This window comes from Glycine soja, chromosome 9 (assembly GCF_004193775.1).
Source record: "Glycine soja cultivar W05 chromosome 9, ASM419377v2, whole genome shotgun sequence".
Lineage (NCBI taxonomy): Eukaryota > Viridiplantae > Streptophyta > Magnoliopsida > Fabales > Fabaceae > Glycine > Glycine soja.
In genome coordinates, this window is record NC_041010.1 from 45,631,983 (window position 1) to 45,645,722 (window position 13,740).

The 13,740-nt window shown below is 30.0% G+C and overlaps 1 protein-coding gene across 2 annotated transcripts; it reads right to left on the bottom strand.

Annotated features, from left to right (window-relative positions):
• Nucleotides 1-327: 327 nt before the first annotated feature.
• On the bottom strand, nt 328-7,726 carry LOC114425222 (signal peptide peptidase-like 4). Of its 2 annotated transcripts, XM_028392045.1 has the most exons (14): nt 7,420-7,726; nt 6,176-6,334; nt 5,931-6,042; nt 5,599-5,718; nt 5,297-5,448; nt 4,819-5,001; nt 3,538-3,572; nt 2,973-3,135; nt 2,195-2,248; nt 1,907-1,999; nt 1,646-1,788; nt 1,436-1,506; nt 1,193-1,276; nt 328-972 (listed from the first exon to the last, which is right to left on the bottom strand). In XM_028392045.1, exons 1-14 carry the CDS (start codon nt 7,555-7,557, stop codon nt 860-862), a joined length of 1,620 nt encoding a protein of 539 aa, XP_028247846.1. In that variant the 5' UTR covers nt 7,558-7,726; the 3' UTR covers nt 328-859. The 2 variants fall into 2 exon arrangements, with proteins under 2 accessions (XP_028247846.1, XP_028247847.1); XM_028392046.1 differs by lacking the exons at nt 5,931-6,042; nt 7,420-7,726 and having other exon boundaries at nt 6,176-6,307.
• Nucleotides 7,727-13,740: the final 6,014 nt, after the last annotated feature.

A 13,740-nucleotide genomic window follows, 5' to 3' on the forward strand; every position in this document is an offset into this window, starting at 1 on the left:
AACAAACCATTGGAGTTTTCCTATTGAAGATGTTGTGATAATTCTCTATAAGTGATGTATCAATGCATGATTGAGTGCTAGTATAAATTTTTTACAGTGATTGATAATGGTTAGGAATTAAATCTAAAGAATTGAGAGGAGAAATGAAAGATCATGTCTTTGGATTATGGAGCTAATTCTAATACATAGATAGCTTTCTATTTCCTCTAAATTCCATTCCCTAAATAATCTTTCTGATTTTTTATCGACTCTAGAGAGATCGTTTGGAGGTCCTTTGTGTGTTGCTATCCAGTTGGAATTAAAGCTGCTGGTGAAAACTGAGCCTGATTGAGCACTGCAAGCATATTTGATACATTATTAATTTCATACAATGAATATTCTTCCAAAAAATAATTTAGCTAACTTCTCACAGTTTAAGTTTCAAATCATCATTTTCCAGTCTTCTATCCATTGATTGAAAGTTGTCTATGCATGTCATTTGGCTTTTTGCCACTTGCTTTGATAAATACATCATTTTAGCCAGAGCCTCACTGAAGCAAAGTTGTAAAAGGTAACTATAAAAATCATGTCCCCAAGTCAAAGCCAGAATCAGGAAATGGAATCTTTTGGATCTCCTCACCTCAGTCCATCTTCTATTAGAACAGGATCTATTCTTACAATAAACAGTTTGACATGGGGTCCTCTAACATCCAACAGTTGTGGGGTATCTCAAGTCTCAGGTGCTGATTTTAAGTACATGCTATAATATCATTTGGCCGAAATTTGGTTATGACAAAGTTACAGATGTTACAAAGTCTTCAAGATTTGCTGCTATAAGTCTCCTGTAAACTAACACCTAGGATGCTATTCCTGCTGGGGATTACTGGTTTGTTGATTGATCCTCTTGGATGTGAGGGCAAGGTATTTTTGGTTCCCCTCTTGTCCATAAAACCTTGAGTTCACCTCTCTTCTTTCCCAATGACAGAAAGGTTCCTGCAAATACAGAAAAGCATTTCAAAAATTCGTACCAGTTTTAATGGATAAAGCTCTATACTAATTTAAGTTATATCTATACCAAAAAACATGGATAAAGCTTTGCATTGGTTCAGCATGTTCAACAGACAACGGAATAGGTCCAAATATTTCTTTTTGCACAATAATCAGTGTTTTATTACTCAACTTAAATTGAGTTTTGTCTAATTATTTTACTAACCAAGTGTAAATGGGACTATATAAAGCAAAGCTGGTTGACCATGTCCATCCATTAAGTTCAAAGCCACGTATGTGATAAGGAGACCTGCAGATCAAAATTCAAAGAATATGATGTAAAGACCAAACATATAGTCAGCTCCTCCACATTTTCAGTCTAAGCAGGACCAAACACTTACAAAGAAAATTACTCTGCTAACATTCTATTTATCTAACGAAAACTGCCCTCAGATCAAACATAGCATACCTAAACCATAAGCGGTCATTGCCCACAAGAAGTACCCATCTCGAAGGTTCTTCTTTGCCAACCAATCATACCTGTATAGTTATCATTAGAAAAATCAAGTTCATGAACCATTCACTTGGCATAAAGGATTGTCTACATCAATCCAAAAATGTTTTTATAAGGAGTACAAGATGATGAATAGGATTCCTTATGTATGAGTTTCTATTCAACCTTAGTGAAAATGCTACTAGAAGCCCTGGTAAGATGATGTCCCCAAAACCAATGATGCTGTAACCACCCCAAGGATCAAACATACGTGGTATCTTGAGTAGCATAGGGATACCATCTTCTCCACTCCTATCACCTCGAGCTACCTGCAAAGAAGTGAAAATGTTGCATTAGTTTAATAAGAAAAGCATCAATCATGTATTATGAGATCAAAAACAAGCTTTGTGATATTGTCGAAGGGAGATCTTCCAAGAAATCACTCACCACTATCATCACACTCTCATGGAACCACCATTTAGAGACAAACACCCAGAAGATGTCGTATAGGAAGGCACAACTGAGAAGAACAGTTCCAACCTTACATGGAAAAAATGTATAAATTAGTGTTTTTTGTTAATATAAAAAGGTCAGTAATAGACAGTAGATCCATATTTAAATGTTTCACTGATATGGAGGTCCCCTTTATGCATCCCAAGCTTAATTTTCAAGAATATAACAAACAACCTAAGTAGGTGATTGTGCAAAATACAAGCTTAAGTAATGTATAATCACCTTGAGATTTGGTATCCGCACAATCTGAAGAACTGTGATTATCAATGTGATGCCCTGAAATATAAACGATTAAAAAAAAGTCAAGAACTTGTTACTCAATTTATTGGAACTTTGGAAGTTTGCAAGCTTGCCACTCAGCAAACTTCAATATTTATCAAATGGGGCAAGTATCACGGTTTAAACCAAATTTACAAGTGATAAGAGAGAATTTGAAAAAGTATGAATGCAAAAAAGAAACAATAATAAAAACACATTGTAATAATACCAATTGGCCAAGAACAAACTACAATCATGTAGCACTACCAATTCACATGAAGCAGTTTGGTCTTTGGTAACAGCCTAGTTTCTTGAATAAAAAGCAAAGGATAGGAATCTGATAAATTTTTTTAACCAAGTTCAATGGTGTTGTATAATCCATGTAGCTGACTTCACCTAGTGAGATAAAGCTATTGTTGTTCAGTTAATCAATTGAAAAGGCATTTTCTCCTCAAGTCTCTTGGTTTATGACTTCATATCTAGCAGATAATAAAAATGAAATGAGTGATTTACTTACTAGATCTTTCATTTTCCAAGTCTTCATTTTAATCACTGTCAGATGAAGATATTCCATACTCATTTAAAAACATTTTCAGTTTTACACCAGTAACATTCCAAAATCGTGCAATATGTGGCAAGGGGATTGCTCGTGATTGGATCACAAATTTCTATATTTTAATCAAAACTACCAGTGTGTAAGAAAAATTGACAAAAAATACAAAGGTAACAGAACTATTCTTACAAGAATATCTTGACCAATCCAAGCAAATGATACACGGCGATAAATTCCCCAAAGCACAGCAAACACAATGCAGAAGGGAGTAACAGCAACTGTCAGATATGATACAGCACCGAAGAAGGGTACTTTAACAAATGTTTGTGCAGCATGCTGGAACCATTTGAAACTGTACGAATTTTGATGTCAATTTCATAACATGACAAGGCAATCTAATACAATCTACCTAACAGCCACAAACTTCACACTGGAGTCATTTTTTATGAATATTGGTTATTGTAAAGCTGACATTAAAAGAAGGAGAAAAACTTTGTCCATGCTAAAGTTGCATAAAATTCATCCTTTAGCAATGTTTACAAGGAAATATAAGTCAGTTGCCAAATTTGTTGTATAGACTTGTGAGTTAAACTATTCGATGGTATATCTTTCAGGGTTCACAATTTAAGATCATAAATAAAATATACACCACTCAACATGATCTTGGGTTAATGTTGATTAATAAAAGTGCAAGATATGTTGCTCAACATGACCACCACAAATTCAAACAAGGAAACAAGGATAAAGGACTTACCATGACAACAGAGCCACCAAGCAAGTTTGTAGTCCCTGAAAACACATGAAGAATAAAGATTCATTCAGCTGCTATATTCAACAATAACATCATGTTGCACATTGAAACCTGTGATCTAGGAAGCACAGATACAATACAATAAAAACATAGGAATTCAGCAAATTTTAAAAATTATAGGGCATGACACAGTTATAATATATAAAATTAATCAAAAGGTAACACAATATATATATATATATATATATATATATATATAAAATAAGAGAGAATTTCTGTTTTAAAATGAGCATAAGTCATTATAAACATAATTAAATATATAATTTTATCTAATTATTGTGGTATTTTAATATCGAAAATATAAAAATGCAATTTAAAGTTTTTTAAGTGTTCATGCAGTAACTGATGTGAATACATATCTGACATGGTTATGACATGACACAGCCACAATTTAGGAGTATCCATGCTTCTTAGCCTATGACTATAGTTTTGTTGTGTGAACCGTAAATTAAGGCATAATGTGGTATTTCAGCAATAATGATGTAATGTGCCTTAACCCCAACTATAAAAGACATGACGTGATTTTCAATATAGCAGCAAGTTAGACAAACTCTATAGAAAGGAATAAGAAGGATAAAAATTATTGAAACCAGGACTTTTTCAAAAAAAAAAAAAATTATTTTCCATTCCCTACTTTATTTTCTATTAAAACCAAAACCAAACCTGACCTAGGCCTAATGTCACTTTTTTGGATAGGAAATTGTTATTAAGAGTACAATAAATGAGGATTAGACATCCTCACAAGAACATTACAAATGGCAAGTGTGTTTGGATTGATGAAAAGGAGCAAAACAGAATTGAATGCAATATATTCAATCTAATTCCCTCCATCCTATTCCATTCTCCGTTAGATATGCAAATATAGGCATGCCAGTCTCTATTCAAGTCTAACAAAGAAACATCTGCAAATATAGGCATGTCAGTCTCTATTCAAGTCTAACAAAGAAACATCTCTAAAGAGATCGTGAGCAGAATGACACACAGAAGATTTAAAAAAGTGCCACGTGATTGGAAAGTGAATTGGGGTAGATGTGAAGGAAGCAAAATGTTGTTAGGATACACAGGTGAAACTCTAATTAACCACCCAATATTTTGCACGCCCTAAAGATGACAAATAATTATCAGAAAAGCATAGGAATATGGCTGATCAGTAAATCAGTTAGAGGGAGGCCAAAGGAAGAATCATAATCAACAAGAATCAAGCTTGGAAAAATAATAACTCACCTCAACCCCACCAATGCAAAATAGAACCACCAGAACTTCAACAAACCAATATGCCATTAATTTGTAAAGCATAACCAAGAAACAAGAAGCAATCACAACAAATGATATTGCTGCTGCAGTACTGATTTCCACATATGCACTAGAACCAGCATTCTCTGCATTTACGTATTCATCTGAAGCATCCTGCAATATAAATGTTCTATATGTTAGTAATAGTAATTGGACCAATGAGTTTTTTTTTATTATTTAATTTGAGAAGGAAGTTCGTTTACAAAGAACAAAATTAGTTCATTTCAAAAAAGAGAATAACTTTTGTTAAGGAAGCCTCCACGACAGGAGGTCTGCAAGAAACACAGGCACTTCATTTTTTTGAATAAGCCATGGGTCTTTGTTAACTTATGTATTCCATCGATCACCAATAATATTTGTCTTGTATAAGGAAAAATTCGTAAAATTGGGATGAAAAGAAACCAGTAACCTTTAATAGCTTCTCCTGCTCAATGGCAGACTCTCTTGCTGACCAGGCAGACCAGTAAGAAGCACAAAGAATGGTACCAACAGCCATAAGCCATAAAAACACTTCTGCAACATCAACCAATGGACGCAATGGAGAATACAACTGCACCGACACTTGAGAGTGGACATACATGTAGAAATGCAAAGAATAATCATATAAAGAATCAAAATATAAAGTAGTTATTTCAAATTTTGCTGTGACAAATGAAAGCCATACTAATCACAAAAGAATAGATACATATTCACAGAGAAAGTGAAATATACCTACTGAATTGTTTAGTATGTGATTTTTCAAGTTTTCACCAGCATCTTGTGGAAGCATGACAGCAGGTATTCCAATATCAACATCAGTTTCATTTGCTTCACAAACCATCTTGAAAAGTTCTGCATAAAAAGGACAAAAAATAGTTGCTTAAAACAAACAAAATACGCAGTATTGGACAATGTCTGTTTATTATAACAAACAAGAAACCAAAGTTAATTAGCATTCTCTATGAAACACGGGATCATATCAATTTTAACTGTAAAATGCGTATAGAGAAAAAGGAAGTGACACAGATTATAGGTCCAAAAAAGCAAAAATTGCAGGCAAACACCTGTACGATAATTTATAATGAGGATGGCTGAAGCACCAGCTTCTTCAGCTATATTTGCCTTGATTGTGAAACTACACTGTCCTCGGTGCACCAAAATGATCTCGCCAGTGAGCTAACAAATTGCAAGGCACTCCATATTACTTACTAATAAATATCTAAACAAATTAGAGCTGTTAAACCTAAACATCTATGCATCACATGCAGAGAAGTTGCATTTGGTTAGTTCTAAAGCATAGAATCAATACCTTATTATTAGGCTTGCTACAACAATCAGGAGGGTCCGCAATCGCAACTCTAGTATGGTTAGCATGTTTTTCTTTTGATTCTAATGTAGGGCCAAATCTTGCACCAACGCCAACATACTCAAAGCTTTCCACACCATCAATCCAAGTAGGGACTTTAACCTAACAAAAGAGAAATTGGTCGAAGTTGTTAGAGAAAAAACTTATTCATACTTTACACCTATCAACCTTTGTAAGGCAACAGCAACATGCCACATGGTAGTTTGCTGAAACACTAAAATGTGTAAGCTAAAAGATTTGCAGATTTTCCTTTTAAGATTTCACAAAACATGCTTTTATCATTGTCCTGGTCATCATCACCTTGTTCCAATTCCAATTTTAGAAAGCACTCAGGCACTCAACATTTCATTCTTTTTACTAAAAGCAAACCCACAATGGAAGAAGGCCAAACAAGAAGAAAAGACGCATACAACTACAATTTTTTTTAAGAAGCATTAAAAGAATTCCAGTCTTTTAGTAGTATGCAGAAAACAAGTCTAGCTGAATCAACCTCAAGTGACAAAGATGAGAGCTTGCATGATTGTTAAGATAGAAAGAGGGGAAAAAATGATGAAATCAAAGATAATATACCAAAACTAGCCACTAAGACTATTATACTTCAACCAAATAACAGATCTCTACACTGCAAAAGCTAGAAAAACACCACTGCACAATTAAACAGGGCAATTTTTTTTAAACAAACATTAATTAAATCATTCCCATATTGTTTTTCCCTCGTTTTCCCTGCAGCATGAGAAGTTCTGCTAGAGATTAATGCAATGAAGAAAAGGGGACAAAAAAAGTATATTTTCACTTCCATAGCTTGATGCCACAACAAATCTTAAACATAACTAAAAAAGAACATTTGAATTGAGCACACACCACAGCATGATTCATTGGGAAAGGAGAGAGGTGAAGGGCAAAAAAAAGAAGAAAAAATCCCATCTTTCTAAAAACAGAAAACTAAATTAGAATTTTAATCCAACCCCACTCCCCGATTGTCCTGAAAATGATTTCAATAAAGCTAAAAAAGAAGAGAAAAAAAGTATCTTTCCTCTGCTTGTTCCTCCACTTTCCCAGCACGCAAACAAATAACAAAACCAATTTAAAAGAAGGAAAAAAAAAAAACAAGAGTGCCATTTTTACAACTAAGCAACCACATCAAACACCAAAAGTTTGCAATTTTAATTCCATATTTTCTGGGGTACCAGGACAAAGTTGTTGTCACAGCCAGGCCTTCTGGGAGCAATACTATCAGGGTGCACTATGTCCCCAGCCGAACTCAAAGTGACAAACACAATCAACACAGAACAGCACAAAGCACAGGTAGCTCCGAGTGAAACCATGGTGGTGGTGGTGTGAACTGAGAAGCAGCCTGATTCCCAGATGCAAAATTGAGAAGAGAAACCAAAAGGGGTTGGGGTGTGAAGGGTAAAGATTTTATCTTTTGGAAAGAAAGAAAGAAAGAAGAGATGAAGAAGGTACAATGGGAATTGGGGTGGAGGGGAGAGAGAGAAATAAAACAGACGGAGGTTTTAACTTTTTTATTTTGTTTATTTAATTTAGTTGTTTTTGTTAAAATGATATGGACACGAACTATCATGATTCATGAGTAATCTTTTTAAAAAAAAAATCACTTTTAGTATAAAAAAATAATAATTATATTTATATATATAATACTCGAATTCAAAATTTTACTTTTCAATCCCATAGATAGCACAGGGTCAAAGAGTTGTTGGTATTTATTTTAGTTATTGGGTGTTTGTGTTTGTCGAATGTAAGATGGAACATGAGGAAAACACCGCGTGGTAACCGTTGAAACTAGAATTTCCACTACTTTACGTTTGTGATTTGGTGGGTTGGCCACGAGCTTCTTGTGTACGTGCTGTCCACGCTGCTGCATTTAAGGTTCATTTTATAAAAAGAAAAACTTATTATTTTGAGACAAATTATAAGTGTAGGTTAGATTTGCAATTAAAATTGTTCCACATATGTTTAAATGCAGATTAAATAAATAAAAATAAGGGTTATAATTCTTTCATAGAAAAAAGATCCTCATTTTTTATCTGATTTCCAAACATGATTTAAGTTATATGTTAAGTACAAACGTTACCGGCTACCGGCTAAATCCGTCCTTTATTTTCGTACGAACCGTACAGATAAGACTGCAGTACGATTCATCAGATTTCTGACTTTATCCGCTACATCCTTTACCGTCTGTAGCCCTACACGTGTCCCACTTTTGTTATTTTTCATGAAAAAGTTTCAACCATTTGCATTAATTTTTTTTTTTACGTGACCATTTTCATTATTTCTTACGTTCTCTACTTTTTTTAAAAAGTTTCTTTCATCAAAATCAAATTGCTCATTTTATATAACTTTTTTTAACTTTATTTTTGAAATAATATTATTTTAAGTACTTCGGATGAAATTAATATCTTTACTAGCATTGAGCCTTAAAGATATTTGACATTTGCTATGCTGAATTAATCTATGATGATAAAAGGTCATATTAAATTTTTATAATATGTATTTTTTTTGTTACTTTTAAAGTTATAATATGTAATTTTTACTGTTTTAAATTATTTGTATATTATCGCAGACAAAATTTATCATAAAGTGGACTCTGTAATAGAAGTATAGAACTATTGGTTCCATCCTGAGTGTGGAACGTCATCATTGTTGTACCCATTGTCTCTTGTCCTTCCTTCCTTTTTTTTTTTTTTCTCCGTTCAACTTGAGTTAGTGATAATACTGAAATATAAGTAGATTTTTAGCATAGTTTTGTATAATTCAAACTAGAAATCGAGCAGATTACCTGTCAATTTCATCGCAGTCAATTCATCACTAAAGAATAGATTATAACAAATGAGTTGATAAGATATTTTTATTTTAATCATCAAGTTATGTGAGATAAATTATGAATCCTCGTATGTTCTATTTTCACAATTCATTTATTCTTCTTTCATTTCTTACATCCTCTTTTATTTTTATTGTTTTGGTTATAATAAGAGACCACACAACAACAATTTGTTTATTTCACGTTTAATTTTAAATGTAGTTATGAGACTGAACAAAAAATCATGTGTTCTCACGGCTTCTTTTTTTTAATTTCCTTTGTTTTTTGTTGAGATTTCTTTGTCTGATATTTAACTTTCTTTTGTTAACATCTTTTTTTAACGCACAGCTACTTAAGATGATCATTTTCACAATAGAGCTCGTTTTTATTTTTTTTTTCATCTGCCTTAAGATTTGAACTTTTTAGAAAATAATAAAATAAAAAAGTAAAATTAGAATAAATATTTTATTCTCCGAAACGTCACATTTTAATTTAGACTTATATTTTAAAATTATAAAGAGAATATATCATAACTAGTTTAACTTCCTTACAAAAATTCTCTCATTAATGGCACAAAAAATATTTTAGAAAAAATTACATTGTTCTATTCAATGTCCAAACATTTAAAACAGCATACAACATACAATTTATCATGCTATGCATCAATTATCAAACAACAAATAATACAAAAAGTTAAGCTATAACTCAACTATTTGTATTATATTATTCTATCTCTCCAATATTTTATAGTGTATTTGAAAGCACGAATCTAGATTCCTAGCACAACGAATAGTTGTTTCCAAGTTATCTTTAACACAATTTTGTACTAAATATGAATCTTATATAAAAGATCAAATACACACTTAAATATGTATCAAACCAACCCTATGAAGCTTCCCTAACACTAATAAGTCAATTATATTTGAATGTCTGGATAAATCAAAACTTTACACCATTATTTTATAGATTTACATATCTCGAACCCACTAATCATATAGTGGGTATTAAAAGTGTTTTAGGTGGACATGCGACTATTTATCAATTTTTTTTATTTATATCAATTACTTATTTTTAAGGTGTAAAGACTATTTTTATTAATTTTCTAATGCTGGCATAAATGATTTTTAGTGAGACTGAAAATTTAAACTAATAGGTTGGCAAATATGCAAATTATTTGGAGCATTAACTAAAAGCAATACGCAATATATAATTTTATAGTGCATGCATGGTGATGTAAAAGTTTTTATATAATTATTCGATTACAAATTGTCATATGTAATTTCTTTTAATTACTTTAAAATTATATCTATTATAATTTCTAATTGTTTGTAAGTATAATTTTATAATGACAGTACACGAAGATTAAACTAAAAAAACATATATGTTTGAAATGGTGAGAAGTGACTAGTGAGAGTGTAACTAAAATTTGAAACAGAATTTACTTTGTGTTGATTCGATATAACAAAATTACTAGAATATAAAAAATAAAATACTTAAACTCAATTTTACTCTGTATTATTATTTTAATTGAAAATTATTTTCACCTTTTTAAATTTTTTTAAGGTTTAATACCTAGTTTGGTCTCTTAATTTATTAAAAATGCTCAATTAATTAAGATCCTTAATTTTTTGAACCATGCAAGTAAGTCTCTTAATTTCTTAATTTTATCCAATTAGATTCTTTGCCTTAGGTCTGTGAAATTGATAGACAGAAATTTCATACGTGACAGTTAAGGAAACCTTTTATGATTATTTTTTTTGTACATATAGTGGGGGGGGTTTAACCGCCACTTTTTTTGGTTATTATTTGAAATATATCCAGATAACTCTGGTGATCCTCACCGGCACAGCGGCATCGCTCCATGATGCTCAAACCAAGTGGACTTGAGGCAATCTAAATATTTAAAGGAAGGTTTTAATCAAGTTCAAACTCTCTCTCTCTCTCACTCATAATAATAATATATATATATATATATATATATATATATATATATATACTTATATAATTTAAATAATTATTATATCATTTTATAATTAAATATAAAATATACTTTTTATTCATTCAATCGGTTCAATTATATTTATATATTATTAAGATAATTTGTGATAAATTTTATTAAAATTAAATATAAATAAAAATTTAATTAAATTATTTATATTTTAATATATTTTGAAAATTTTATATTAGGCCAATTTAATATATATAAATGAGATAGTAAAAGATTTTGAATTAATATGAATTTTTGTGTACATGTTTTATTTGAAAAAACTTTTAATTGAATGTTAAATTTTAAAAAAATATTATTCAATTAATTAAAAGTTCTTATTATATTTAAAAAATCACACAAACATTTAATAACATTTTAATTTGTTATCATATTAATAAGGTAAAATTGCATTTTTTATTTTTCCGATTATCTTCAATTTCTGATTTTGGTTTTTCTTTAGAACTATTACGCCATCTTGATGATTTAGATGTTACCTCACTATGTGTCACGTTATGAGAGACACATTCTCATAAATTGCAATTTTGCCTATTAATAAATTGGATGACATAACAAAATAATAACTTACTTTTTATTGAGTATCTATGTTACTAACATTAAAATAAAACATTCCCTCTGTATAAATATGAATTAATAAAGTGTTGGTGTATATTTAACATATAAATGTTATAATATTTGTTTGATGATACGTATCGATACTAAGTTTATACAAGTTACAGGCGCATTTTTCATTTCTTTATGCTTTTTTTAAATGATTTCTTTATGCTAAGTTGCAGCTTTTTAGGGATATTCTATGTTTGATTATTCTCTGTGATCGTATTAGAATGTTTAGGATCCAACGAAAAATATAATGAGAACGCCTTAATATATTATTATTTTTTCAAAAGAAGATTCAATCAATCAAATAGTTTAATCTCCCACTAATAATATTATATATATTGAAAACTATGGTGATTGATATAACTACCATACCTTTAATCCACTTCTGACTCCAACGAACTAGTGGAACCATTATCTTATGTGTCAATTTATAAAGATATTTCCAAATAGAAAATTATAGTCCCGTGGAATATAAAATCACGAAAAATTAGTGACTTACATATCATGGAACCATCAATAGAGTAAAGAAAAATAACGAAAATAAATAATAATAATTTTTATTATATGGATTTTGTTAATTAGAATATTTTATACCAAATCCATTAACGCTACTTATACAAGAAATAAAATTTCACATTATTAATAAATTTAAATCTCAAATGGGTATTAAGATTGAAATTCAAGAGATAATTTTATTCAAATTAAAGATAGATATACTTTTACTTTATCACTTTACACACATTCTCATTTTAAAGAGACTGGAATTTTAACTTGTGCAATGATAGGATAAATATTTTTTTTTATATAATTAATTATTCTAATCAATAAATATTTTTAATATATAAATTATATTATATTACATTAAATTTAAAATTGAAATTAAGTAGTATATTTAAAAATAATAAAAAAATCAAATGTTTAATATATGAGATTAAGATAACACGAGACTCAATAAGAGTGATGATAACTCCTTAAAAATACTTTCGTTCACTCAAATTTATAATATAAAAATAAATTATTTTGATAAGTATAGTAGGTAAAGGCGGGAATATGCTGTCTAAGGTTTTGTAAGGCACGAGTTTAATCTAATTCCTAAATTTAAGGCTTGCCCACTTGGGTTGACCGACCATTTAAAAGTTGGAGTTTTCAGAGACATTTTAAATGAGTTTAGTTAATTAAACTAATAGACCTAAATTTAAATGTAGGTTAATAAATATAATACACAGTCAAAATATTATATTATAAAATATTTTACAAATATCAATAATAATAACCTATTTAAATAATTATGTAATATTCATGAAAATAATTAATTAATTAAAATATTCAATTTATGTTAATTTATAATTTTTTCTTTCAGTTTAAAAAATTATCAAAGCAGAGAATATTTAATAGAAATGAAAAATTCATCATCCATTCCCCTCCCCCTCCAAAATCCAACTCCCAAATATACCCATAGATGTTCCCTTTCTTTCTTCATGTTCCTCCTGTTTTTGTAAAATTATTGTTTCTTATTTTTACTAAAGTCATAAACTTTAACAACGATAGTGAGAATCAGATTGAGTTTATACATAGATATCCTTTAATATTTTTTTTGAAATTATTCTGAACTAATCTGCTTGATCATGTACCCTTTTCAAGTTACAATGAATGAGAAAGAAAGAAAGAAAAAAGTGCAATTGGTTGAACCCAACCTTTTCTTAAAATAGCAACTTGCACGTAGTCCCTTTCGGTGTATATAAAAAAATGACAGAAAGCATTAATAGTCAATGCATCAATCTGTTATTGTGATTCAATCCCAGATGCTTGACAACTGAAGCCACGGCTACATATATTTTTCATATGACTTCATGTCATAATATAATTTAATAGTCTTTTAATGGCTCATAAAATTTTAAAAATAAAATTCCTAAAATTTAAACAAGTAAGCATATGATTCATTTATTAATGATAAAGACTCGATATATTTACAAATGTATTAAAAAATGTTTTGGTCAACAATATATATTGAAAACATTTACAAATATATCAAAACTATTGAATAGAAAGGTTTTAGTAAGTGATTATAGCCATGTAATAATAGGT

Excerpts from the sequence above, each read along its gene's own strand:
- LOC114425222 (XM_028392045.1), bottom strand. The coding sequence starts at position 7,557 with ATGGTTTCACTCGGAGCTACCTGTGCTTTGTGCTGTTCTGTGTTGATT. Across the intron at positions 3,573-4,818 it reads TTTGCATTGGTGGGGTTGAG|GGACTACAAACTTGCTTGGT; the intron begins GTGAGTTATTAT and ends ATGTGTTTTCAG. Across the intron at positions 1,277-1,435 it reads AATGACCGCTTATGGTTTAG|GTCTCCTTATCACATACGTG; the intron begins GTATGCTATGTT and ends TTTGATCTGCAG.